This window comes from Thrips palmi, unplaced genomic scaffold, assembly GCF_012932325.1.
Source record: "Thrips palmi isolate BJ-2018 unplaced genomic scaffold, TpBJ-2018v1 HiC_scaffold_16, whole genome shotgun sequence".
NCBI lineage: Eukaryota > Metazoa > Arthropoda > Insecta > Thysanoptera > Thripidae > Thrips > Thrips palmi.
In genome coordinates, this window is record NW_023144625.1 from 9,655,043 (window position 1) to 9,678,912 (window position 23,870).

Here is a 23,870-nt window from a genome sequence, read left to right on the forward strand (position 1 = left end):
ATCTAGATTAGCATACCGGTATATTTTTCTGAAATGAAACATTGAAAAAGACCTCCAAAACAGCAAATTTCACTGAATAAATGAAATTTAATATAGTTCAAAGGAACAAGGAGTTATGATATCAAAACCTATGCAGCCTGCACTAGCAAATTGTGTCATTTATTCAGACCTTCTAGAACACATGCCAATACAACATAAAGGAATAATGAAGTCTGTACTGGACACACATAATTTTCCAGGAAGCCTCACAGTGTGAATTATTTACATGCATAGTAAAAAGGACATCACACATGCACTAAATTAGGCTCCCCAGACAGTCTTTGATTCTTCTGATGATGATAACACCAGGAAGTCCAAGTGACCACAGTTTAAGTTTTCCCATCAAACTACAGCATGCACTTGTGTGTTTTGCTGTCACATATCAAAATTGCAATGACTGGATCCCCTTCAGCTTACTTCAATTGTTAGCTACCTCTCGTAAGCGTTCCTATTATATACATTTTTTGTACAGAAAATTGGTGTTATTTCCTACAGGTTTACAGTGAGTGCTCACTGTATTTGCCATACTGATACATCAGTCATCACACAGACCTACAAAGATTGTTCCATTGAAACAGCTGCTAATTGGAAAAATAGCAAACTGCGAGTTCAAAACTGGTATATTGATAGTCCAAATCAAAATGGTGAACTATGGAAATTGAAGTACAACCAAAAGAAAAAGAGTAGCCGCACCATTGAAAAAAAGGAAAGAAACAAACTTTATTGAAGGAATTGTAGAAACACATAAAAAAACAGTTTTAAAAAAATGCTCTGACAGATACCCACTTTCAATTCTCAGATGAGAATGAATATCAAAAATGCAACAAGAGCAATTTAGTCTTGCTTAGTCTTGTTGTGACAGTGCATTTGGTGAACAGATGACTAAATTTAAGCTTAAATACCCAAGATTAAAATGTATCAGATTTATTAAATACCCGCAAAATTAATTTGGAATAGATGTCAGATTAGGCACTTGGGATGAGTAGTAAGTTCAACTAACTTCCAAACACCCATCAGGACTTGAAAGAATCACATGGGTTCCGGCTCCTCATGATTGGACATCTCAAACACTGCCATACCCCAGCCACATAAGGTTACAATACAGGTTGAAACAATTTTGAAGAAAGTAACTTCTGAATATAAAGTAGTACAGGCACATGCCGATGCAATTCAGACCATTTGGTTGACAAAATAAATTACAAAACGGAAAACCGGGGCTCTAGACAAAAGATGGGCCTGGCATTGCAGCATATGAGCATTTCCCCTGAGATCTGGCCGGAAGCAGCTCCCTCCTTAAATTAAAAGAGAAATAAAGAAAAATTAAAAATAAATACCTAGAGCAATAACACAAAAGAAAATAAACAAAACGTGATAAAGGAACATTGTGTCTCTTGAGATATGCATTTGACCAATCAAGCATCAAACATTATTGCTTCCATCTACTGAAGGTCATTGACCTATCACATTTGTTTAGATTAGAACTCCCACATCTGTTGTAGTTCAAGTCAATCTGCGCATTATTGCTAATTCAATAGATGAAGAGCCGTCCAGGTTATACATTTTAAAAAATTTCAGCCTCAATACTTTGTCTCCCAGTTGCTAAAATCACCTCATTTCCTTCTGTGTAGAATACAGCTTTGAAATATATTTAGTCCAGACAAAGGTGTCTTACCTGGCATTAAATATTTTTTCCAAACCACAGCCCTTCTTACATACACTCTTCTTGACTTCTCCTGACATTTCTTGCAACTTTCCTTTTAAATTCAGCATAGTTTTCCCTCCACTCTTTCTGCAGGACATAAAAGAATCCAATGAAACCACAGAAAAAAATGGAATAATAATAAAATATGCGCAGGAGGGAATTGATTTGACATACCGCTGCATCTACATTAGCGGGGCTTTCATCATTGGGATCCGCCAACATAGAGATGACACTGATAAGGATAGTTTCAACTGTGTGCACTGGAAGCCATCTCTCTGATGCTTTTTCATAACCCCACTTATCATCACCAGGTTCATGTAGAATAGAAATACACACATCTCCATTTTTCTCAACTAAAAATGAAATTAGAAGGTAAAAATTAATGAAAATGCATATTTAATGTGACACAAAGATCAACAACCATATTAAATTGTTCTATTGATAGACAAATAAAACTTACTATTAGGGTGCCATATTTCTGTCATAAATTTCATTCTAGGTGGTCGCAATGGGTACTCTTTAGGGAAGTGAAGGTGGGCTTTGAAAAACCCTCCCTCGCTGAAAGGAAGCACAAGTTGTTAGATCAATGTTAATTCACAAAATAAAGTAAAAACTAATTTCGATTAAAAGCATATTGGTGGTAAAGGAGTAACTTACTATAGTGTGTCGGGTGGACCAATGATGAGTACCTCCCATCTGTATATGTCATTGTCATCTATCAAGCCAGCCGAAAACCCTTCTACAGGGTTCTTGTTTAGCTCTGAAAGCAAAAGAAGAAGAAAAAGAATTAATGTAAGACAAACAGCAACCGTTTATTGAAGTTTGAGTGGAATGCAGCTACAAATGCAATGATGCCAAAAATAGAACCAAGAGTATAGAACTTCAAGGTCTAGATCCCAGGAAGACATAACAGCTCATCACAAGGAGCCTTGAAAATGCAACCTTGAAAAAAAGAGTGGGGAAACCAGCCATGAAGATAGCTCAATGAATTCGACTACCAAACATTAATCAAAGGGAAAGTGCTCAAATATTTTGATCACACAAAAGTGGATCAAACCTCCATATGAATATAGTACACAGCTTTACTACAGAACAGCTCTTTAACAGATTGACACTGGCAACATAACCTAATTTTCTTCGTCATGGCATACTCGTTTGACGTGCGAGTGTTTGATATAGAGGGCTAACAGAACAAGAGCGCGGCTACCAAATAATTGATATTTGTCATAAAGAATGCCCCAGTATGGTTGCTAAACGGTGTCCGTTGGGACCATTAATTTGGGACTGCCAACCTAAGTATCCGATTCATAGGGCAAGCTTCGATCGGCTCCCCGCGCGAGACGCGTCAAGTGTGCTGACAGCAAATTGAATCGTACCGTTGACATTCTTTACGTTCTACACGACACATCGCCCAGCGGCTGCATGCGCCGCGCCAGGCAATCGCACCCGAGACCTCATGTCCCCAAACAAAGATAGGTGCCCGCCACCATAACCCCACTCGAAAACGCCATAGTCAAATCTTTCACTGAGGGTACATTTTAGTAGGCCTTTCTGTCAGCAATCCACCAATTGCAAATTAAGTGGTAATTGATGGGAACTTGGAATTTGAGGCACAAACTCAAGTTAGAAAGCGTGAATCTCAAGGTAACCAGGCCTGAGGTAAGCTAACTTGAGACAATAAAAGTAGGACTAAGTATATAATGAACCACACTGATGCAGTCATTAGCAATACCTGCGAGTTGTTTCCGTAATAAAAGTGCGGACTGTGGCTCTGACATGAATATAGAAATACTTTAAATTTTTACAGAACAAAACAAATCGCTCTCTCCGAAAACGGCTATGGTTGATGGAGCCGCTTTGCGCATGCGCCAACTTGAACGCGACTTCCTGACCGGAAGTATGAGAATTTTAACGCAACGTTCCGTCGACACTAGCGAACTCTACAAGTGGCGGGAAATTCGCTGGTCGGCGCGGCGGGCTGGGCTCGTGAGTCGTTGCGATGCGATGGGGAAGGCGACGGTAAAGCGAAACCCTGCGCTTTCCCGCGACCGCTAAAGAAGGCAGGCGAGGGGCGAAGGACCCCAAGGCGACGTGCTTCCAAGTCATGCGCACTTTATAAGTTACACTTCGCAACGAGGCATGTAACAGAGAACTTTGAGTGAGGAATGAAACGCCCCGTCAGTCAACTTACAACCGAAAGGAATTCTCAGATGAACGAAATTCGTCTTGAGCGAGTCAGATTGTGACGTATCGCTTGCGGATCTTGATAACCACAGCACAGGCAGTGCCCGCATTTATCAAAGGTCGAAGCGCGTTGTTCTAACGCGAATGCGGCCAGCACGTGCGTGACGCGATGCGGTGCGAAGCCAAGCCACGCACAGAGGCAATATTTAATTGTTTTCTCAGATGGTCGCGGGATGGGGCTCCGCCTCGCCCTCACCACACAGCAGACTGATTCCGAGAGTCGTTTTCGTCGCTCTGTCTCTCTTACACTCATGGGGCGTCCCCGTTTCGGACCGAGGAAGACAGAGCGACGAAAACGACTCTCGAAACCAGTCGACTGCCGGCCTGCGACGCTGTGGGACGCGTCGCCTCGCCTCGCCCCGCCGCGTCTTCTCTGTTTATACAACGGGAGTTCTGCAATAACTGCCCAGTGATGACAGCGTAATGCGTATAGACGTGGCGCGCGCGTGTGTGTGTGGCTGTGCGTGTGTGCGTGTGTCGAGGGGGCGGGGGGCGGGGGGGGGGGGGCGGATCGCGCGCGGACCTGCGGGCGGACAGGCGGGCAGGCGGGCCGCCAGACGGGCAACACGACGAGATGGGGGTGGAAGCAAAGAGAGAAAGAGAGGTTGCCGTCGACAGACATATTGATGGCCACCACGGAAAGTTGCTCTATCTCCCTCGAAAGAAGGGAAGCAGGCGATGCAGGCGCAGCAGCAGGCCGCGGGCCGAGGCCGAAGGAAGAAGCCGAGGCCGCCACACCGGAAGGGGAGGGAAGCCGCGCGGGATTTTTAACGGGGATGCGTTTTACAACGCGCGTCCTTCCGGCTGCTGCGCTGTGCAGACTGATGAGTCGTTTTCGTCGCTGTCTCTCTCGCACCTATGCGGGACGCCTTATGAGTGCGAGAGAGACAGAGCGACGAAACCGACTCTCGGAATCAGTCTGCTGTGCGGTGTGGGGGTTGATGGCACACTTGGCATTAGTCATCCGGCGGGGGATCTGGCTCTGGCGGGGCCGTATGGCGCGGGCGGCGAGGTTGCGCGCGCGTGCTGCTTGCAAGTGCTGCCCGCATCTGCGCCAAAGGAAGGGAAGGCAACGCGTGGTGCCGTGCCGCCTTGGGCGTGCGTCGCGGCGCAGCTGCCCTAAAAGGAAGGCGTGTATCACATCGGCGGGTTATCTTCGCGGAGGCCCCGCCGCGGGGGCAAACAGCAGACTGATTCCGAGAGTCTTCGTCGTGTTGTCTCTCTCTCTCTCTCGCACCTACACGGTTCGCCCCGCGAGTGCGAGAGAGACAGAGCGACGAAAACGACTCTGGGAATCAGCCCGCAGCGAGAAACAGCGTGAGGGCACCGTGCCGAGCTAGCCGAAGCTAGCCGAGCCGCCTTCTCACTCCCTCAGGGGCCCGCCCTGCCACACCGCGGCAGCTCATTTCGGATAATTTCGAAAATACGCGGCGTCGCCGTTCATCACGGCGCCGGCGGCGCCGACGGAGCGCTGTCGTCGTCGTCTCGGGGGCCATGGAGGGGCGGCGGACGATTTGTCTCCGAGCAGCGCGGCTATCGTCGACTTCCCCGGCGCCGCCACGAACCCGCTGCTTTATGAGTTAACCCGGACCTCGCCGCGGACGCCTGCGGTGTAGGCAGCCCGTCCAGCAGGCCGGCGGCCTCGAGCGCCTGCCGCGCGCCGGGTAGGCAACCCAACCGGCAGGAGGCGCGGTGGCGGTCTTAATCGCAAGGAGTTGCCTTTGTGCACCTTGGCGCGGCGAAACAGCCACCACAGAGGGCCAGAAGACCGGTGGGGGCGGCCAAAACTCTAGACGCGTTTTGAGCTCCAGTGTCGCTAAATGGGACTCGAACCGAACGTGTGACCCCACCAATAGATTGCTCTCCGAACGAGGAATCCATTGGTGAGGTCACACGTTCGGTTCGAGTCCCATTTAGCGACTCTGGAGCTCAAAACACGTCTAGAGTTTTGGCCGCCTCCACCGGTCTTTCTGGCCCACTGTGCCACGCTGAGTCCGAACGGCGAGGCAAACCGAGCAACAGGTGGACCGCGCGGCGCGCCGCGGCGATCGGCCAATCGGACTGAGGAAGAGGGAGTCACTCACGACTTGGCCGAGCGCATTTTTTGGCGCGGAGCGTGAACCGCGTGAACCTGGCAGGAAGCGTCTGGCCCAAGTGGCGCCGGCAGTGCGGAGCGGTGCGGAGCTATTCCGGCAACAATCAAAGTGAACCGAGGCAACCGAGCGGACAGGGCTGCGACTGCGGGGCCCACGAGGGGCGCGGGCGCGGCACTGCCAGGGCACTGCCAGGGCACTGCGAGGCACGGCCACGGGGGCTTCGTCCTGCCCCGTCCTGGCCGGGCTGGTCCTCGCCGTCGCACAGTTGCCACTCGGCGCGCTCGCGATGACGGACTAACGGCCGCGGGGCCGCGGGGGCCTCCCTTTGGGGCCGCACGGCGGTGCCCCGCCCCGCCGCCTCGCCGGCCGGCTGCATTGCGGCGGCCCGATTTCGAACAGTGCTCCTTCGCCCTGCCTCTCTCGCACCCACGGGGAGCGCCGCCTCGTGAGTGGCGGAGAGAGACGGAGCGACGGAAGCCCCGTTCGGAATCAGCGGTGCGAGCCATTCAGTGAGAATGTGGCGTTTGCCCAAGAGAGGCACTTGCGTGAGAAAGTCGTTCCCCCGGGCCGAACCGCATCGGGGCGACTGTTTCGGTCGCTTCGGAAACGAACACACTCGCGCGCTGCGCGCTGGATTCTCTAATTAATTCGTTCCTTGATGAGGACCAGGATCCCGAGCGGATGGCCACCGAGGCGCGTCAGCGCGGGCTGTCGTGGCGACGGACACCCAGCCACCCGCGAAGACCGCCATCTACTGGCCCGCCGCGCCCCGCCCCGCCACGCCACGCCACGCCACGCCACGCCACGCCACGCCACGCCGCTCTCCTAATGACTCGCTGTTGTGCACGCGTGTTTCCGACGCCGCCGTGCCGTGCCGTGCCGTGCCACGCTCGCGCGGACGACAGGCGCACTGCTGGCTGTTCTGCGCGCTGACTCCGAAAATTGCGCGTTTCGTCGATCTGTCTCTCTTGCGCTCAAGCGACGCCCGACGCCCCGTAGGCGTGCGAGAGAGACAGTGCAACAAAGCCCATAAAATTCCGCGTGAGACTGCAAGCACCGCCACCCTTCCGCCGGACAGGGACGACGTCGCTAAACAGGCCTCGAACCGAGCGTGTGACCCCATCAATGGATTCCTCGTTCGGAGAGCTATCCATTGGTGGGGTCACACGTTCGGTTCGAGTACCATTTAGCGACTCTGGAGCTCTAAACACGTCTAGAGTTTTGGCCGCCTCCACCGGTCTTCTGGCCGACTGTGGAACGGCGCCGTGGCCGTTGTCTCTCGGCCGCGTGCCTCGCGCGCGCGAAGGCGCCGCCGGTGGTCGGCCGGGCGTCGCCGTCGAGCCCGTCCCGGCCGTCCTGGCGCCACAAAGAGTGTAAACAAATGAAAGCAGTTATCATTTCGACGCGACGCTTTACCCCTTCCTTGGGGGCAGGGCAGGGCGGCCCTGGTAACGCCTCAGCACCGCGCTGGCACCGCCCCGCGTCGCGTCGCCAATGTGCGCCGCGGCCACGCCAGGCCAAGCACGCCGTCGGCGCGCCGTGGGCACGGTCGAGGCCCCCTCGCGGGCTGGCGCGGGACCGTGGGGGGGAGGACTAGGGAGGACCTCTGGGCCCGCGCAGCCAATCGCGGCGCGGCACCCACCCTTCCCGCCCCTCCCCGCCCCGCCCCGCCCCGCCCTGGCCCATCCTCGGCCGCGGCGACCGCGATGTGTTTACCCGCCGGGATGCATTGCTTCTGGCGGACGCACGGACGGCCGGGCCGCCGGGCCTGTCCGCCATTGTGCCTTCCCCGACCAGCCCGTCGTGGGAGGCGTCTGGAGGTCTGGAGCCTCCACTCAGCGACTCGCTCACAAACACTCAAACACCGCGAGCTTTGCCTGCAGACGCTATCTTTGTGTTTGGATACAAAAATTGAAAGAAATTCACTCCACTTTTTAGAAAGTGAAGCCTGCGGCCTTTACATGCAGTTCCTATACGAGAGCGGGCTTATTGCCGCGCGCCATGCACGACATGCGTTTGGCAGAAAAGAGTGACAAAGACAGAGCCTATTTTAAGTGCACCGCGGAGACTGTCTGTGTAAGTGTCAGTGTGCAGGAGTGTGTGTGTGTGTGTGTGTTTTGGTGTGTGTGTGTGTGTGTGTTGTGTATGTGTGTGTGTGTGTGTGTGTGTGTGTGTGTGTGTGTGTGTGTGTGTGTGTGTGTGTGTGTGTGTGTGTGTCGGAGTGTCGGTACTGACGAGTGATGGTCGCTGACAGATCGCGCATCGCGACCCTGAAGAGGGAGGAGGAGGCTGAGCGCCCTGGCCGTCGTGGCCGTCGTGGCCGTCGTCGTCGTCGTGGCCGCCTTGTCCGTCGGTGATGGTGGGGATTCCTCTTCGGAAATGGGCGTCATCCCCAGTCAACGGCGAATCAAAGATACGGACGATTTTCTTTCTCGATTCCGATCATCATCCACCATCCTTACTAGCTCCGCTGTGCTCAATTTGTCGCAAGAACCACCCCTGCCGACCCCCCATGCACACACACGCCCGCGGCGGACGACCCCCCGGAGCAGCAGATGGGAAAAAACAGCCACCCGCCAGCCGAAAAAAAAAACAACACAAATAACAGCAGAAAAAGAGAACACGTCAGGGGGAGCGATGACTTTTACTATTCGTCTGAAAAAGGAAATAGCAGGCACACTCACACATGCACCTAACTGAGGTGCTCCGGGATGTGTGTGTGTGTTTGTGTCTGTGTGCGCACGTGTGTGTATGTGTGAGTGTGTTAGAGAGAGAAGGGGGCAGTTTTAGAGGCAGGAGATCATTTACAAACAGAGTGGCCTGGCTCGAGTGAGAGGAGGGGGATGGGGGCTGTGGGGGCGCTAGCAGGGCGCCCGGCGGGGCCCCGGTGGGGTCCTGGTGGTGGGGGAGGAGGGGCCGGAAGGGGGGACCGGGGGGGGGGGGGGCGGGGACCGGCTAGGCGTGCGAAGAATGAGCCGGGGCATTGCATCTCTCAGTTGCCTCCCCGACGACCCCCAGGCCAAACCCAGGCCGTGCCCGCCAGGCCGCCAGGCCGCGCCCGCCCCTCTTCCCGGCCACCTCGGCGACGAGGACGAGGGTCCATCGCGGTCCGCGCCGCGCTCCGCTCGCTCCGCGCCCCGCCCGAGACCCCCGTGCCGCGAGCCGTCGAGTGAAGTGCGCCGGGCTGCGCCGGGCGAGGTGCCGCGAACTGAGGCCCCGTCGTGATACCGCCCGCCACGTATCAGTGACACGGTGTAAGTGTGCGTTCGTGTGAGTGTGTGTGTCTGTGTGTGTGTGTGTCCGTTGAGCGCACCGCGGCGGTTCGGCGAGGCGCGGCGAGGACAGACATACAAGGTTGGCGGTGGCCTTTACGTCACCCCGGGGTGCGAAATACGATGACGATCGGGTCAGCGCCAGCGTGCGCCAGCGCGGGCCGACCGGGCGACAACCATCCGGTGGTGACAGTGGCGCGCTCACATTGTGTCGACTGGGCGTTCGGCGTGCCAAGTCCGCGGATGAATTGATTTGTCGGCCGCTCTTCGCACCTTGCGCGGTCCCGCGCGGCCCCTGCCCCCCCCCCCGCCCCCCCGTCGCCGCCCCCCGTCGCCGCCCCCCGCGGCCAGGCCGACGACGGCCACCCTAATGGAGGCCCTGTTCCGCCCCGCCTCGGTGCAGTGCCTGCGCGTCGATACGAGACGGACTCGCACCGGGTTGCCCCTCGCGGTTCGACGGCGTCCTCCACGCCGCGCCCGTGTCCGTCGACAGGCCCGCCGTCGTCGCCCCGCACAGGATGATCCATCCCTCATATTCAAACGGCGCCGGCCGCGCCGCGCAAATAGCTTTTCGGCCTCGTCAAAAAAATCATAAAACTGCAGCCGCGCCGCGGCACTGCCACCATTCATCTCCACGACGGCTCCATGCTGCAACTAGAGCGCCCCCGAGTACCGCCCCGCCGGCTCACTCCTCGCCCCGCACGCCCACGCACCCCAGTGTGGTGGACCGGGGCCGGTCCGCCGTCCGGACCGCCGCGGCAGTTGTCGGCATCCTGGGCCGCAACGACTTCGAGTCCACCCAGCGACCCTCGCCGTCAACGGTTCACCGATTCGCTTCATTTCTATCCATTCTGTTCGCAGGCGGACTGCGCCACTGTGCGCTACAGCGGTGGACTTCCCTCCGACAGCGCCCCGCACTCCGCGAGGATTACTGCAGCCACCAAAGTGCGTCAAGCAGTGTGCGAACAAAGTGCCGCGTCAACAACCACAACCACAACAACAACAAGTGCTTCTAGTGATATAGTGAAAAGTGTGACGGTTGTGAAGCCTGCGAGTTGAATCTTTGAACGGTGACGGTGTAGACGGCGGCGCGGGGGATGGCGCGGTGAGACGATGCAGCAGCACTACCCCGCGTCCGAGTCTCCGTCCCTCGGGTCCCTCGGGTCCCTCGCCCCGGGCCTGGGCCTGGGCCCCGGCGCCAGCGGAGTTCCGGGCGCCGCGAACGCCGCGACCACTGCCGCCGCGGGCGCGGGGGCGCAGGACTGCTGCTTCTCGGACTGGCTGCCCAACTTCACGTCGCCCATGAAAGAAATGGAAGGTGAGTCGCGATGCGCCTTTTGCTTTTCGCGGCCGTGGCAAAGAGTCCATTCCCAAGCGATAAGTCATGGGTTCGAATCCGCACTATTTACGGCCGGATTGTTTTGTTCCTTCAAAGTGAATTTCTGTAGATATTTGATTGAATGTTAATGAAGAATTTCTTGGGTTTAAAGGCGCCAGCTTCAGTTGAAGGATGTAAATTTCGTTGAATGAATGCAACTTTTTTCTGGGTGTGCGCGAGACTTTTAAGTGACTAGTACAAAAATGAGACTCCGGTCCGTTCCTCGGGTCTCTGCATTACTGACAATTTCCTCACGAAGCATTACATCGGATTGGTCGGTTTAATTCCGGCGAAACATTGCCCTAAAATGGCCAAACATGCCGATAAAATAGTTTTCAGGTGACCGGGGAATTTTTCATCCCCGCCGTCAAATGGCATTGCTCCGCACGTAAAACCATCACGCGGGTACAATCACCACTTTCTCCCCCAAAAGTCGGCGTCGCGTCGCATCGAGTCCAACGTGCGGGCTCCTTACAACGGCGGCATAGACAAGTTCGTTGCGTCGCCCTCAGCATTTTCGCTTTGCTTCGGAATGCAGACTCAGCGGGACGAGGCGCGAACCGCCAAGTCGCGGGCCGTCGCGTTGCGTCTCGCGGCGGTCGCGGCGGCCGAGTGAATTCACAGAGGTTCGCAAGACTGGACGGGTAGGCAACCCTTTCGGGGTTGGCGCGTGCCTCTCAGGAGGGCGCGAGCTACAGATATAGCCAAAGCCCGCACGATGCACCAGTGCACTGAAAAACCAAACGTGGTCTAGACCGCACCAACTGGTGTGGTCAAATGGGTGCCATTTTAACCACATCAGTTGGTGTACGTTTGGTGCGTTTGGTGTGGTCCAGACCACACCAAACGTGGTCTAGACCGCACCAAACGTGGCCAAACGTGGTCTAGACCACACCAACTGGTGTGGTCAAAGGGGTCCATTTTACCACACAGTGGTGACGTTTGGTGTTTGGTGTGTCGACCAAAAGGGTTGAACCACCCAACTGATGTGGTCAAAATGGCACCCATCTGACCACACCAGTGGAGCGGTCTGGACCACGTTTGGTTTTTCAGTGTGTCGACGACAGGGTTGGCAACCTGAGCGTCTCGATAGCGAAGCTTTCCCCTGAGGTTGGCAACCCTTTCGACACTGTAGTAGAGCAGAGAGAGGAGTTCGCCTCCTTCTCTCTTTCCCTCTGAATACGGATCTGAATGCTACTCTCGAAGTGCTCCGCCGCTGAGTGGCGGCCGCGGACGGAGTGGCCGGCGTTGGCGCGAGGCGCGACACCGCGCCGCGTGTTTAGCCTCATAGAAAAAGCTCGCCGTTAGGCCCGGGCCAACCGGGGCCAACCCAAATAAACACAAAGTGTGAGAAATGAGGATGGCTGAACGCCTGAGCCCGGCCGCCAGGCAGGCAGGCAGCCACGCCGGCAGCAAGTCCGGCACGATCGGCCAGCCAGCACGCAGCACAGTGGGCCAGAAGACCGGCGGAGGCGGCCAAAATTCTAGACGCGTTTTGAGCTCCAGAGTCGCTAAATGGGACTCGAACCGACCGTGTGACCCCATCAATGGATTGCTCTCCGGACGAGGAATCCATTGGTGGGGTCACACGTTCGGTTCGAGTCCTGTTTAGCGACTCTGGAGCTCAAAACGCGTCTAGAATTTTGGCCGCCTCCGCCGGTTTCTGGCCCACTGTGCGCAGGTCTTCCCCAGGCCTTCCTCAGGCCTTCCGCCGGCTTTCTGCAGGCTTGCCGCAGGCCCCGCCACTGTGTTTGTGTTATTGTTTGCCGGCGGGGGGCCATTAATCTCATAAGGGCACGGCGGGCCGAATTTACTGCAAAGCGGTTCAGTTCGGCTGGTGGTTGGCTGGCCGCGTCGACCGCAGGCTTGGCTTGGCGCGAGCTTGGCGCAGGCACACTGGCAGGGCGCACGCGGAAGCGCGGCACGCCGCCACACTGTTGCCGGGGGTACCGGCACTATCAAAAGTGTTGCCGAGAGTGCAGGCAAAGAAGTAAGAAGGAGAAGCCTGTCACGTTCGTTAGACCATGACGTCACATCTGTTCGAAAGTGAACGTCACGTTCGTTTGAACGGTGGTTCAACGTTTGAACGAATGTGACACGAACGTGACACGACCCAAATTGCAACGAGCGTGACGTCACAATAGTTGGAAAACATTGAAAGCAGCTCACTAAGTAACAGTGGGAGGCTCATGCTTGGCAGTCCGTTCAAAAAGTAACTTGCGTCTTTCGTTGAGGCGGTTCCAAAAAAAATGTGTCTCATGATTGTGACAATTCTGAGAGGTGAAATCAGAAAACCGGATGTGTCCGGGAACACGTGTTCATGGTCGTGAATGCCTGCTGGGCCGGCGCACTGGCACAATGAAAGTCACGAGCAGCTCAGGCAGACTGTCGCTGGAATCGACTCGAGTATTTGCTCTGGGTGTTCCTCAAGACTTACTGCATCGTTGGGGCCAAGGGGGAAATCACTTGTGTAATGGTCGGTCGAAGGGTCTGTAATAGCCCTGTAATGGCCCTGTAATGTGTAATACCTATGAAATGGGGTAATATTGGTGTAATGCCTGTAATGTCCTGTAATGCCTGTATAGGTGTGTAATAGGTGTAATATGTGGAAGAAAAAAAACAAAAAATGACTAAAACATTCGCAAAAGTCAGCGAAAAAGTTTTTGGCTGCAATAAAAGTAATCCCCCAACGTCCGGATCGAGCCGAAAGTGGCATGTAGGGTGTGGGTGTGGGGGGGGGGGGGGGGGGGGGTTCTTGGGGGGGCACGCGAGGGGCTAAATCTGTAAGGAGGGGTAGTCAAAACCCCTAATCTGGTTTAATATGTACAAGCTTTTAATTGATTGGAAAGAAAAAGGTTCCTGAGGCCAAAAGACATACTTGTCAAATGATATTTCGGCCAAGATTCAAATTCCCAATTTTTTCATGGAAAATAAATTGATGCAAGGGCTGAATTTTATCAGGACGGGTTGTTGAGAACCGTACTGCAAAATGATAGTACAACCACTTCCAAAAGAATCCGACCACCCGGCCCGGCGATACCCCGCGCGCCCAGACGGCTACCTCCAGCGGCTACCGGGGCGCGGCGGGGTAGCGCCGGTCGGCCGCGGCGGTTTGATTCTTTTACAAGCGGTATTAAAGGTATGGGGGGGGGGGGAATGAAAAATCCCCCGACAGCTAACAACAGCGACCAGCTGAGGTGCCACTGCTTTTACTACCTAGCGATACCCTGTCCCCCGGAACAAAATAGCCCCTCTGGAAGCTGAAACCTATTTCCAAGGCCGTCCCAGCAGCGTAATAGCCTTGTAATAGTAGTGTAAAAGCTGTAATTTACAGGTAATTCCTGTGCAATTGCGTAATAGGTGCGTAATGGACGTAATGATTGTAAATTTCTGTAATTGATGTAATTGCTGTAATTTCCTGTAATGGTACTGTAATAGCAGAAATATCGTGTACTATCTGTAATTAGCGTAATAGGTGTAATTATCTGTAATGATTCAAAATGTAATAGTCGGTCGACCATTTTCATGAGTGATTTCCCCCTTGGTTGGGGCAAACACCGGTAGGCAGCTGCAGACTCATTCCGAGAGTCGTCTTCGTCGCTCTGCCTCTCTCGCCCTACTGCGAGACGCCCCGTGAGTGCGAGAGAGACAGAGCGGCGAATCCGACCCTCGGAATGAGGCTGCTGCTGGGCCATGGCTGGGCTGCTCGGGGCTGTTTGTAAACGGCGTGACGGTGATTAAGCCACAGCGTAACCCCGATCGTGACCCGCGTAACCTAACGCTCTCCCGGCTGCCGCGTGAAGCACCGTGACGCCTGCCGGGTAGGCAACATCGGCGCCCGCGATGCACCGGCGTCGAACGCGTTGCCTACCTCAGCCTGCCCGGTAGCAACGCGCTTCATTCGCGTGGGCCATTGTTGCCTACCTCGCCAATGCCAGGCGCGCCTTGGCGCTGATAGGCAGCCACTCGACAGTGCGCACGATACTTCTCTCTCTCTCTCTCTCTCTCTCTCTCTCTCTCTCTCTCTCTCTCTCCTCTCTCTCTCTCTCTCTCCCCTCTTCTCTCTCACTCTTTTCTCTCTCTTTTCTCTCTCTCTCTCTCTCTCTCTCTCTCTCTCTCTCTCTCTCTCTCTCTCTCTCTCTCTCACTCTCTCTCTCTCTCTCTCTCTCTCTGACCCACACGGGTCATCGCATGAGAGCGAGAAAGAGAGAGAGCGGCGTCGCCTTGCGGGACGAAGGGCTGAGCGCGCAGGGCGATGCGTCAGGGCGAGGCAAGGCGTCACGGAGTCCCGGCCAACAAAACGCCTTGCTAATTGGGATCTGCCTTGAAACGCATCGCAAGCCGAGCCCTTCCCTTCCCTCGGCCCTTCCCTTCCCTGCGTTCGCCTCGCTCGAAATAAAAGGCGTCACCTCGCTCGTTTGCTGCGCCGTCGGCCCACCGTCGGCCTTCCCGGCGCGGCATGCCTTCTCTTCCCTTCCCGGCTGGCAGCCCCGGCGCCACCGCCACCACCACCGCCACCTCGCCGGCCCGTGCCGTGCGCCGCGGGGCTGTCCGTGTCCACGCCTGGCTGCTTCCGCCTCCACCTTGCAGTAGTACGCGACGCTCATGTCAGTGTTCAATGCGTGCTCCCCGCCTCCTCGATGAGCGTCGTGTTTCGATGCAAACGTCCCGGTCTGGTTTCGGCGCCGCGCTCCCCCCGTTTTCCTCCCTTCCCCCGTTCGCGACTGCAAGACGTCGAGGAACGCCACGTACGCCGCGCACGCCGCGCTACAAATGAGGAAATGCAGACGCACCGGCCAGACCAGACCATGCGTGCGGAGCGGGGCTGGCGGCGGAGTGCGCAGCGCGTCGTCGCCGTGGTCCTCCCTTCGGGTTTCGCGTGGCGTCGTCGTCGTCGTGGTCCTCTCTTCGGGTTTAGTGTGGCGTCGTCGTCGTGGTCCTCCCTTCGGGTTTAGCATGGCGTCGTCGTGGTCCTCCCCTCGGATTTAGCGTGTCGTCGTCGTCGTGGTTCTCCCTTCGGGTTTAGCGCGTCGTCGTCGTGGCCTGCCCTTTGGGTTTAGCGTTGGCGTCGTCGTCGTGGTCCTCCCTTCGCGTTTAGCATGGCGTCGTCGTGGTCCTCCCTTCGGGTTTAGCATGCCGTCGTCGTCGCCATGGTCCTCCCTTCGGGTTTGGCGTGATCTTGTCGTCATAGGCGACCCTTCAGGTTCAACGCGTCGTCGTCGTGGTCCTCTCTTCGCCACAGTGCTGCAGCTGATGCACGCCGTCCCCCATCATGCCGCCCCGCCGCACGCAATGCAGTACGTTGAGGTGGCGGCCGTGGTGAGTTTGTCCGCCGGTCGTCGCGCTTGTCGCCCTAAAGATGGTGATTTGGTGCGGCTCGGCGCCCGGCGCCCTCTTTACGAGACGGCCAGCACAGGATGATTCCGAACCACGCCCTCTGTCTCCCTTCCACTCATGGGGCATCCCGTGCCGGTGCGAGAGAGACAGAGCGACAAAGCCTGTTTACGAGAATGAGACCGCGGAATGTCGCGGAATGCCGACGAGTGGCGGTTATCGAATGCGACAGCGCGGCGTGCGTCTTATTCATTCCCTGCACGGAAAAAACTCCCCCCTCCCCTCCGCCCGGCGGTCGCATTGCCCTAAAATTAGCTAGCCGTACGTCTTTTGAGAAAGCGCGCGCGGCGTCCGCCGCCAACGGCCGCCAACGGCGCCCCCGCTCGCGGCGCCTCCCGACAACGGGACGGCGACGGGACGGGGGGCGGCATCGCGACAGCCGGGACAGCCAGGACGGGCGGGATTATGCCGCCGCTCTGTTTGGATAGCGCGTAAGTTACGGCCCGCGGCCCCGCGGCCCCGCCGGCCGGGTCGCCCTGATTAATCCCCCCACTGATTGAGCGCTTCATTCACAAGCCACTTTGTTGCTGCCGCGGCGAGGACGGCGTCGGCTTGCGCTGTGATCGATGTCCGGGACTGACGGCGTGCTCTCTCCCCGCAGCCTGCCTCCTGACCGCCGGCAAGACCACCCCCGCCGTGCCCGTGGTGCCTGCCGCCGTGTCCGCGGCCGCGGCGCTGCGCTCCAGCCCGGACTCCCCCGGGGACGAGGCGGCGCGGCCGGGCAGGGCGTCGCGCGGCCGCTGCAGCGGGTCGTCGCCGTCCTCCGCGCCCGCCGCCGCCACCGCCGCCACCGCCGCCGTCGACCAGCTCGCCAACGCGGACATGATGTCCACGGCGTCCTCCGGCGACCTGGACGACTCCGGCGAGCACAGCGATGACAGCGCGGGCGGCGCGGCCAGGACGCCCAGCCAGCCGCAGGCCACGCTGCCGCTGCACCCGGACCTGTGCGACACCGGCGCCGTGCTGGAGATGAAGCAGCTGTGGGACGAGTTCAACGAGCTGGGCACGGAGATGATCGTCACGAAGGCGGGCAGGTGCGTTTAACACGCTGCACCTGGAAATTGATGTCAACAGTGTTCGATTAATCGCTCGTCTCGACCGTGCAGGCGGATGTTCCCCACGTTCCAGGCGAGGCTGTTCGGCCTGGCCCCCGACGCCATGTACATGCTCATGATGGACTTCGTCCCCGTGGACGACAAGCGCTACCGATACGCATTCCACAGGTAGGCCGTCCTGCAGGGACACTCCCGTTCAAAAGGCGCAGTGTTCAGGAACGTGACCTTTGACTTTGCTGCTTGCTGTAGCTCGTCGTGGGTGGTGGCCGGCAAGGCCGACCCCGTGTCGCCGCCCCGCGTGCACATCCACCCCGACTCCCCCGCCACCGGCGCGCAGTGGATGAAGCAGGTCATCTCCTTCGACAAGCTCAAGCTGACCAACAACCAGCTGGACGACAACGGCCACGTAAGTCCGCGTGCATTTACATACAACTTCTTCCTCGCCGTGGTGTGGCGACTCGTCCTGACTGATTTGTCCTCCTCTTCCTCCTCCAGATCATCCTGAACTCGATGCACCGGTACCAGCCCCGCTTCCACGTCCTGAACGTTCCCGTGTCCGAGGCCGGCGGCGGCGCCAGGCCGGGGCAGATGGCGCACCCTTTCAACGCGCAGCAGGGGCAGCGCACACAGAACTTCAAGGTGTTCATCTTCCCCGAGACGAGGTTCACCGCCGTCACCGCGTACCAGAACCACCGGGTGGGTTTCGACAGCTCCGCAGCGGCACTTTTAACTCAAACCAGATTGTGCGGGAAAATGTGGACTCACGAGGTTTGTGCTCTTGCAGATAACTCAGCTAAAAATTGCGAGCAACCCTTTCGCGAAAGGGTTCCGAGACTGCGACACGGAGGACTGGTGAGTATAGTTTGCCCCGACAATGTTAGCTTCAAAGTTGAGCGCGCCGCGGTGGCTACGCTCGAGCGGGGCCATGACGCGCGTGCCCCTACACCCTAAACTGTGGGGCGGTTCGAGTGAACGGCTGGCTTGATCGGTGAGTGGCGGCAACTCGAGGCTGTCTCTGTCTCTGTCTCGGCCCGAGGGGGGCACGGGCACGGCAGCAGGCTGATTCCGAACACTGCTCTCCTCTCTCTGTCTCTCTCGCACTCATGGGGCGTGTCGTAACGGTGCGAGAGAGACAACCACAAAAGCAGTGCTCGGAATCAGCCTGTAGGGTAGGTTGGGCGGTGGGGCGGGGTGGGGGGGGTGGGGTGGGGTGGGGGGGTGGGGTGGGGTGGGGTGGGGTGGGGCCCCGACGTAACGTCTTGCAGTGTTGCACGTTTTTTTCCCCATGTGTTTTTTTTTCCTGTTCCCCTGCCCCCCTATTCTCGTTGCCCGCCGCGAAGCAGCGCTCTGGCAGGGCACTAACTTGTTCTCGTGTCGTGCGTTGTCAAAAAAGTGCGATTTTTTCCGCCAAAACTTTTTGCGCGCGCTTGCCGCCACACCACGCTCCGCCGGCGTCGTCGTCGTGTACCTCGGCCCGCTTATTGGCCGCGCCGGTGCACTATTGGGCGTCGCGGGGCAATTTATTGGTGGCGTGACACGCGACAAGCCGCGACTCCACCCGCGATTTAAAGCGCGGCGTTGTAATGGCGCACACGTGGACGCCGACACCGCCACGGCCCGCCACGGCGAGCGCCTCGCAGTCAAGTCACGCGGTGTGGCGTTCCCAAGTCGCAACGCCAGGCCGCCGCCGCCATGCCCCCCACGCGCCGCCGCCGACGACCATTCTTCTCTTTCGTTTTTTCAAACTTCCCCTAAATTCCCCTTTCCGGCTTCTGGACTCACCCAACAACCCCCGCGTCCCTGTTGCAGCGGCGCCGAGGTCATGTCCCAGCTGCAGATGGGGGCCCCGCGGGGAGGCCCCGTGCCGCCACCTGCGCCGACGCGGCCACCCGGAAGGCCACCGTCGAGCAGCGACGCCGTCAACAACAACAACAACCCCGCGGCCACCAACAACAACTGCCTGCAGTACCAGAGCAAGGAGGGCAAAGGTAAGCCAGGGTGGCCGCTGCCACCGAAAGGGAAGACTCTGGATTCGCACCTCGCCGACGCACAGTGGGCCAGACGACCGGTGGAGGCGGCCAAAACTCTAGACGCGTTTTGAGCTCCAGAGTCGCTGAACAGGCCTCGAAACGAACGTGTGACCCCACCAATGGATTCCTCGTCCTGAGAGCAATCCATTGGTGGGGTCACACGGTTGGTTCGAGTCCCATTTAGCGACTCTGGAGCTCAAAACGCGTCTAGAATTTTGGCCGCCTCCGCCGGTTTCTGGCCCACTGTGCCGCTGGCACCGCAAGGGAGACTCTCTGGATTCGCACCTCGCCGACGCTTACGGCGTGGCGGCGGTGTTTGGCGGTTCGGCGCCGGATTTAAAGTTCCTAGATCAAAGCATCAAAGCGCGCTGGTGGTGCGCGAGGCCCTGCGCGCCGCGGACGGCCCCGGCAGCCTCACGGTAGCCCGTAGTCCGTGTGTGAGTTGTTGTTGTTGATTTTCCGTGTGAGGGAAAAACAGGAACGTTATAATGACTGCGTTTGGTGAGAGAATAATGTGGGCAATGCACGCCGGCGGCAAGTCAAGGCATCTGGCGGTGCGGCCGGTGGTACGGGGGCAACGCGCTCCCCCCGCGCACTACGCGCCGCCACGCCGCCACGCCGCGGCCTTTCCCAGAGCCACTACTTTGAGTCGGGAAATCATCCCCATTTTCCTTTGGCTTTGGCCTTTCGCCTTTGGCTTGCGCCGTGATAGGGGTTCTGGGTTCTGGCGCGCTGCTGGCCACTTGCTCTGCTGCTCCCGTTTGGACGTCGGCGCGGTCGGCGCGGCGAGGCGCGGCGGTCACTTTGAGGGGCCGAGTGGCACTCCACGCCTGGCGGCCCCGCGCGGCCCCGGCCCCGGCTCGCCACTCCCCGATCAAAGCAATCCCCTCTGCAGGGCCGTTCCGAAAAGCGCCTGGGTGTTCCGTCTCTCTCGCACCCCGACGGCACGCCTCACGAGTGCGAGAGAGACGCAGCGGATCTGGCTGCCGCCGCTGCTCGCGGTTTTCCCCGCGCGGCGCGGCGCACAGTGGGCCAGAAACCGGCGGAGGCGGCCAAAATTCTAGACGCGTTTTGAGCTCCCGAGTCACTAAACAGGACTCGAACCGAACGTGTGACCCCACCAATGGATTCCTCGTCCTGAGAGCAATCCATTGGTGGGGTCACACGGTCGGTTCGAGTCCCATTTAGCGACTCTGGAGCTCAAAACGCGTCTAGAATTTTGGCCGCCTCCGCCGGTTTCTGGCCCACTGCGCGGCGGCGCCCTTCCCATCTAATACTGCCCCGCCTCGCGGCCGGCCAGGCCCTCGCGGCTAAGCCCTCGCGGCGTCCGCGGCGTTCGCGGCGCGAAACGTTTAGCGGTTTGTTTGTGTTTCTAATTGGCCGTGACGAGCGGGGCACCACGGTGGCGGCGGCCACGGCCTCCTGTGTGCCCAACTCAAAGGGACCGCCCCGCGGCCGCCGCGGCCATTGCGGCTGCCAAAGCTTTCAGCGCCTGCCGCCGCCGTGTACCCCAACAGTGTCGTGGACGGAGCTCGACCCTGCACTCCTTGACGTTGGCACTGCGGATGCTGGTTCCAGGGCTGCACCACTGTATGCACTCCTGCTTGCTGGACCCACAGTGCAGCAGCCGTTCGAAGGAAGCGACTTAATGATCCTTAAAGTTGAAACTCCTTAGGGCCGCTGACAGGCTGCGCTGCGCCGCGCTGCGCTTCTTCCCACTGCCCCGTTTGTTCCTGGCGTGTGTTATGTATCGGGGCTGCGCGCTTCGCGCTTCGAACCGCGGCGGCTCGGCTCGCCTCGCCTCGACTCGGCGCGGCGTCAGCAAACACGGCTAACTATCTGGCGCGCGCGGCCGAGCTGCGAGGGTTTGCCGCCCCGTGTCAGCTCACACACACAAACACACGCCGAGTAGCGGATGGGGCTGTCTGTCTGTTAACTCGAGACGGGCATCAAAGACGGGGGTGCGGGGCGAGGCGGGCGATACCCAGCGCACGATCTTCAACGGCCACGCTCGACGGCCACGTCCTCGACGGCCACGTCCTCGGCGGCCACGTCACAGAATGCACTGCGTTGATCTGATCCTAGAAACCCCCTAGACCATCCTAGACCAGCAGTAAGCGGCTCGCGGGGGAGTGGTGACAGTGACACCGCGCGGACTCGAACTGAGCCATGAGCCACTGAGCCAAAGCAGGGGTGCCTGACTTGCCGCGTTGATTGAAGAGCGCGCGCGTGCCCCCTGCCCCCTCCACTGTGAGTGACAGGCCGTCAGCCAGGCAGTCCTGGCCGCGCCTGCCGAGCCACGCCGCGCCGCTTGCAAGCCATGCGGGGCGCGCAAGGATCCGACCCACCTTGATGCTCGCCTGCTGTTGCTGCTGCTGGGACAAAATAATAAACCGCGAAAAGCAGAGATGGAGAATGCGAGAGGAGGGCGTGCTTGACGGTCTTCTTGTTGCAGACGCGGACGCCCACAGCCCGGCAGCGCTGGCGGACGGCCGGTCCTCGGCCAACCCGTCGCGGCTCAGCGCGGCGCAGGCCTCGCCCACTGCCAACCCCGTCGGCGGATCCTCGCCAGCCCCCGTCGGCCAGCCCTACCTGGCGGACGTGTGCAGCTACGGCCCCATCTACCACCACCACCACAGGTAAGCAGTGAGACAAAGCAAAAAGCAGCACCTCGGAAACCTGGTTTTGCCGGTACTTGAACCCACGTCTGACGTTTCCAGTTCGTCGGCCGTGTCCTCGCCGTACGTCCACCCCGCCGCCGTGCCCACCTCCGCGTCCAGCGCGTACAGCTGCGCGGTGTCCAAGACCTCGCCGCCGGGCTTGTCGTCGGCGGGCTTGTCCACGGCCGGCTTGTCCTCCACGGGGCTGGCGGCCGGGCTGACCGGCCTGGGACTGCGGTCCGCGTCCGCGCCCTACCAGTCGATGCACCCCGTGCACCCCGTGCACGCGATGCAGGACGTGCACCAGGACCACGTCGTGTACTCGCCGTACCACCATCACCACCACCAGGGCTTCTACCCGCCCGCGCCGCACTCCACCCGCCTGCACCAGCACCAGAACCCCTACGACTTCGTGCCGCGGTAGCAAGACTGTGGCGCACTCATCGGCGATGCAAATTCATTTTACCTCTTTTGCAATCTGGTGGACGCCAATCTGGAGGTGTTGTGTGTTGGGTCAAGACGGACTCATTTTCGGTGTCGTGGACGCTCTTCGTGATTAAGCTAAAGGAGACTGATGTGTTCTTTTCTTTTGTAAAGTTTGTTATTATTGTAATTGTTACGGTCCCAAGAAGGAGTACTACTGTATTTACGCTGTAAAACCAAAGATGTATTTTTATTCTGCTTACTTAATGTTTTTCTTCGACGTCGTACAAACTGTCATTTGTAAGTGCCAAAAAATCATGTTATTCTGAGTCATAAATGAACGAGTTCTTACTTTAATTAAAGACATATTTGTGTACGCCTTTAATTGTTTTTGCAGTACCTTTTGCCAAGGACGGGGTTCGCGTGGCTGCGGCTGCTGAGGGTTGTTAGGCCGCCCGCCTGGACCTGGGTACCTAAGAGTGTAGTGGGAGTGGGTGTAGGTGCGGGAAGGGGTTGGGAGGGGTCATAGGGCACACGCTTGGAGGACGGGAGAGAAGGGGTGAGGGGCTGAAACGTTCCAGGGCGTTCATAGCTAATTAATACTGCATTTGGACCACCCTCCACGCGCTCCGCGTCCGGGCCACGCCAGCGGACCGATTCCGAGAGTCGTTTTCGTCTCTCTGTCTCCCTCACTCTCCTCTGGGGCGTACCGTATAGGTGCGAGGGAGACAGAGTGACTCTCGGACCCAGCCTGCAGCTAGCGCCCGCTAGTTAGTCGGGGCTGACTGTTCCGGGATGCGCGCGTTCGCCTCCTGACAGCGCGTCTCCAATTTTTTTCGGGCGCTTTTCGAGAGGAATCCGTAAATGCTTCTAACGAGGGCTGCGCGCGATGCGTTCCCCGGAACGGCTGAAGCGATTCGTTGGCCTTCCTTTGTGGGAAACAAGAGATTATATAGTGTATCCCGAATCTCGCCGATTTCCTTTGACGCGTCTACGGAGTCGTATGCGAATGAGTCGTGTTCGCCTGAAAGTCCAGTCTTCTTGAACCACGCTGACCACGCTGACCTTAAATAAAACATTTGTTAAGTTCAGATTTCCTGCTCTCTCTCTCTCTCTCTCTCTCTCTCTCTCTCTCTCTCTCTCTCTATGTGTCTGTCTGTCTGTCTGTCTGTCTGTCTGTCTGTCTGTCTGTCTGTCTCTCTCTCTCTCTCTCTCTCTCTCTCTCTCTCTCTCTCTCTGTCAAAGTGGCCTCGTATTCATGCCCCGCCTCCTCTCGGCCCCTACAAATCACCGGCTGCATCTCTGTTTGTGACGATAATGCAGCAATGAGCGCGGCTCGCATACCGACGCGAGTGCGAGACAGAGTCATCGCGCCACTCCGAAAGCTGAGGGGAACGAACGTTGTCGCCGTCCTCGTCGCGCTCCCTCAAGCCACGGCTCGCGGACGCAGCCGAGGGGGGCCCCGTGTGAGTTATGGGGGAGGGGGTGGGGAGGGCGCCCTCAGGAGGGGAGGGTGACGGACCAGAAACGCGTCCATCTTCTTCTCCAAGTCGTTGTCACTTTTGAGGTTGTCATCC

General features: G+C 58.0%; 2 protein-coding genes across 4 annotated transcripts; one reads left to right on the forward strand and one right to left on the reverse strand.

Moving 5' to 3' along the window:
• Nucleotides 1-140: 140 nt before the first annotated feature.
• LOC117642674 (ubiquitin-conjugating enzyme E2 G1) lies at nucleotides 141-3,631 on the reverse strand. 2 transcript variants are annotated; one of them, XM_034381094.1, is made up of 6 exons: nucleotides 3,474-3,631; nucleotides 2,399-2,501; nucleotides 2,202-2,299; nucleotides 1,916-2,094; nucleotides 1,712-1,828; nucleotides 141-1,331 (listed from the first exon to the last, which is right to left on the reverse strand). In XM_034381094.1, the coding sequence occupies exons 1-5, from the start codon at nucleotides 3,517-3,519 to the stop codon at nucleotides 1,748-1,750; spliced, it is 507 nt and encodes a 168-aa protein (XP_034236985.1). In that variant the 5' UTR covers nucleotides 3,520-3,631; the 3' UTR covers nucleotides 141-1,331; nucleotides 1,712-1,747. The 2 variants fall into 2 exon arrangements, with proteins under 2 accessions (XP_034236985.1, XP_034236986.1); XM_034381095.1 differs by lacking the exon at nucleotides 3,474-3,631 and adding an exon at nucleotides 3,118-3,137.
• A 5,576-nt stretch (nucleotides 3,632-9,207) lies between these two features.
• LOC117642236 (T-box transcription factor TBX1-like) lies at nucleotides 9,208-22,669 on the forward strand. 2 transcript variants are annotated; one of them, XM_034380196.1, is made up of 10 exons: nucleotides 9,208-9,335; nucleotides 10,215-10,671; nucleotides 16,727-17,159; nucleotides 17,232-17,348; nucleotides 17,430-17,586; nucleotides 17,676-17,876; nucleotides 17,965-18,032; nucleotides 18,990-19,168; nucleotides 21,666-21,849; nucleotides 21,931-22,669. In XM_034380196.1, the coding sequence occupies exons 2-10, from the start codon at nucleotides 10,467-10,469 to the stop codon at nucleotides 22,292-22,294; spliced, it is 1,908 nt and encodes a 635-aa protein (XP_034236087.1). In that variant the 5' UTR covers nucleotides 9,208-9,335; nucleotides 10,215-10,466; the 3' UTR covers nucleotides 22,295-22,669. The 2 variants fall into 2 exon arrangements, with proteins under 2 accessions (XP_034236087.1, XP_034236088.1); XM_034380197.1 differs by lacking the exon at nucleotides 9,208-9,335 and having other exon boundaries at nucleotides 10,116-10,671.
• The last annotated feature ends 1,201 nt before the right edge of the window (nucleotides 22,670-23,870 follow it).

What these genes read in the sequence shown, in the direction of transcription:
- LOC117642674 (XM_034381094.1), bottom strand. Translation starts at nt 3,519, where the DNA reads ATGTCAGAGCCACAGTCCGCACTTTTATTACGGAAACAACTCGCAG. An exon ending in ATTACGGAAACAACTCGCAG is followed by an intron (nt 2,502 to 3,473) that starts GTATTGCTAATG and finishes TTTTGCTTTCAG; the next exon opens with AGCTAAACAAGAACCCTGTA. An exon ending in GGTCCACCCGACACACTATA is followed by an intron (nt 2,300 to 2,398) that starts GTAAGTTACTCC and finishes GCTTCCTTTCAG; the next exon opens with CGAGGGAGGGTTTTTCAAAG.
- LOC117642236 (XM_034380196.1), top strand. Translation starts at nt 10,467, where the DNA reads ATGCAGCAGCACTACCCCGCGTCCGAGTCTCCGTCCCTCGGGTCCCTC. An exon ending in TACCGATACGCATTCCACAG is followed by an intron (nt 17,349 to 17,429) that starts GTAGGCCGTCCT and finishes TGCTTGCTGTAG; the next exon opens with CTCGTCGTGGGTGGTGGCCG. An exon ending in GACTGCGACACGGAGGACTG is followed by an intron (nt 18,033 to 18,989) that starts GTGAGTATAGTT and finishes TCCCTGTTGCAG; the next exon opens with CGGCGCCGAGGTCATGTCCC.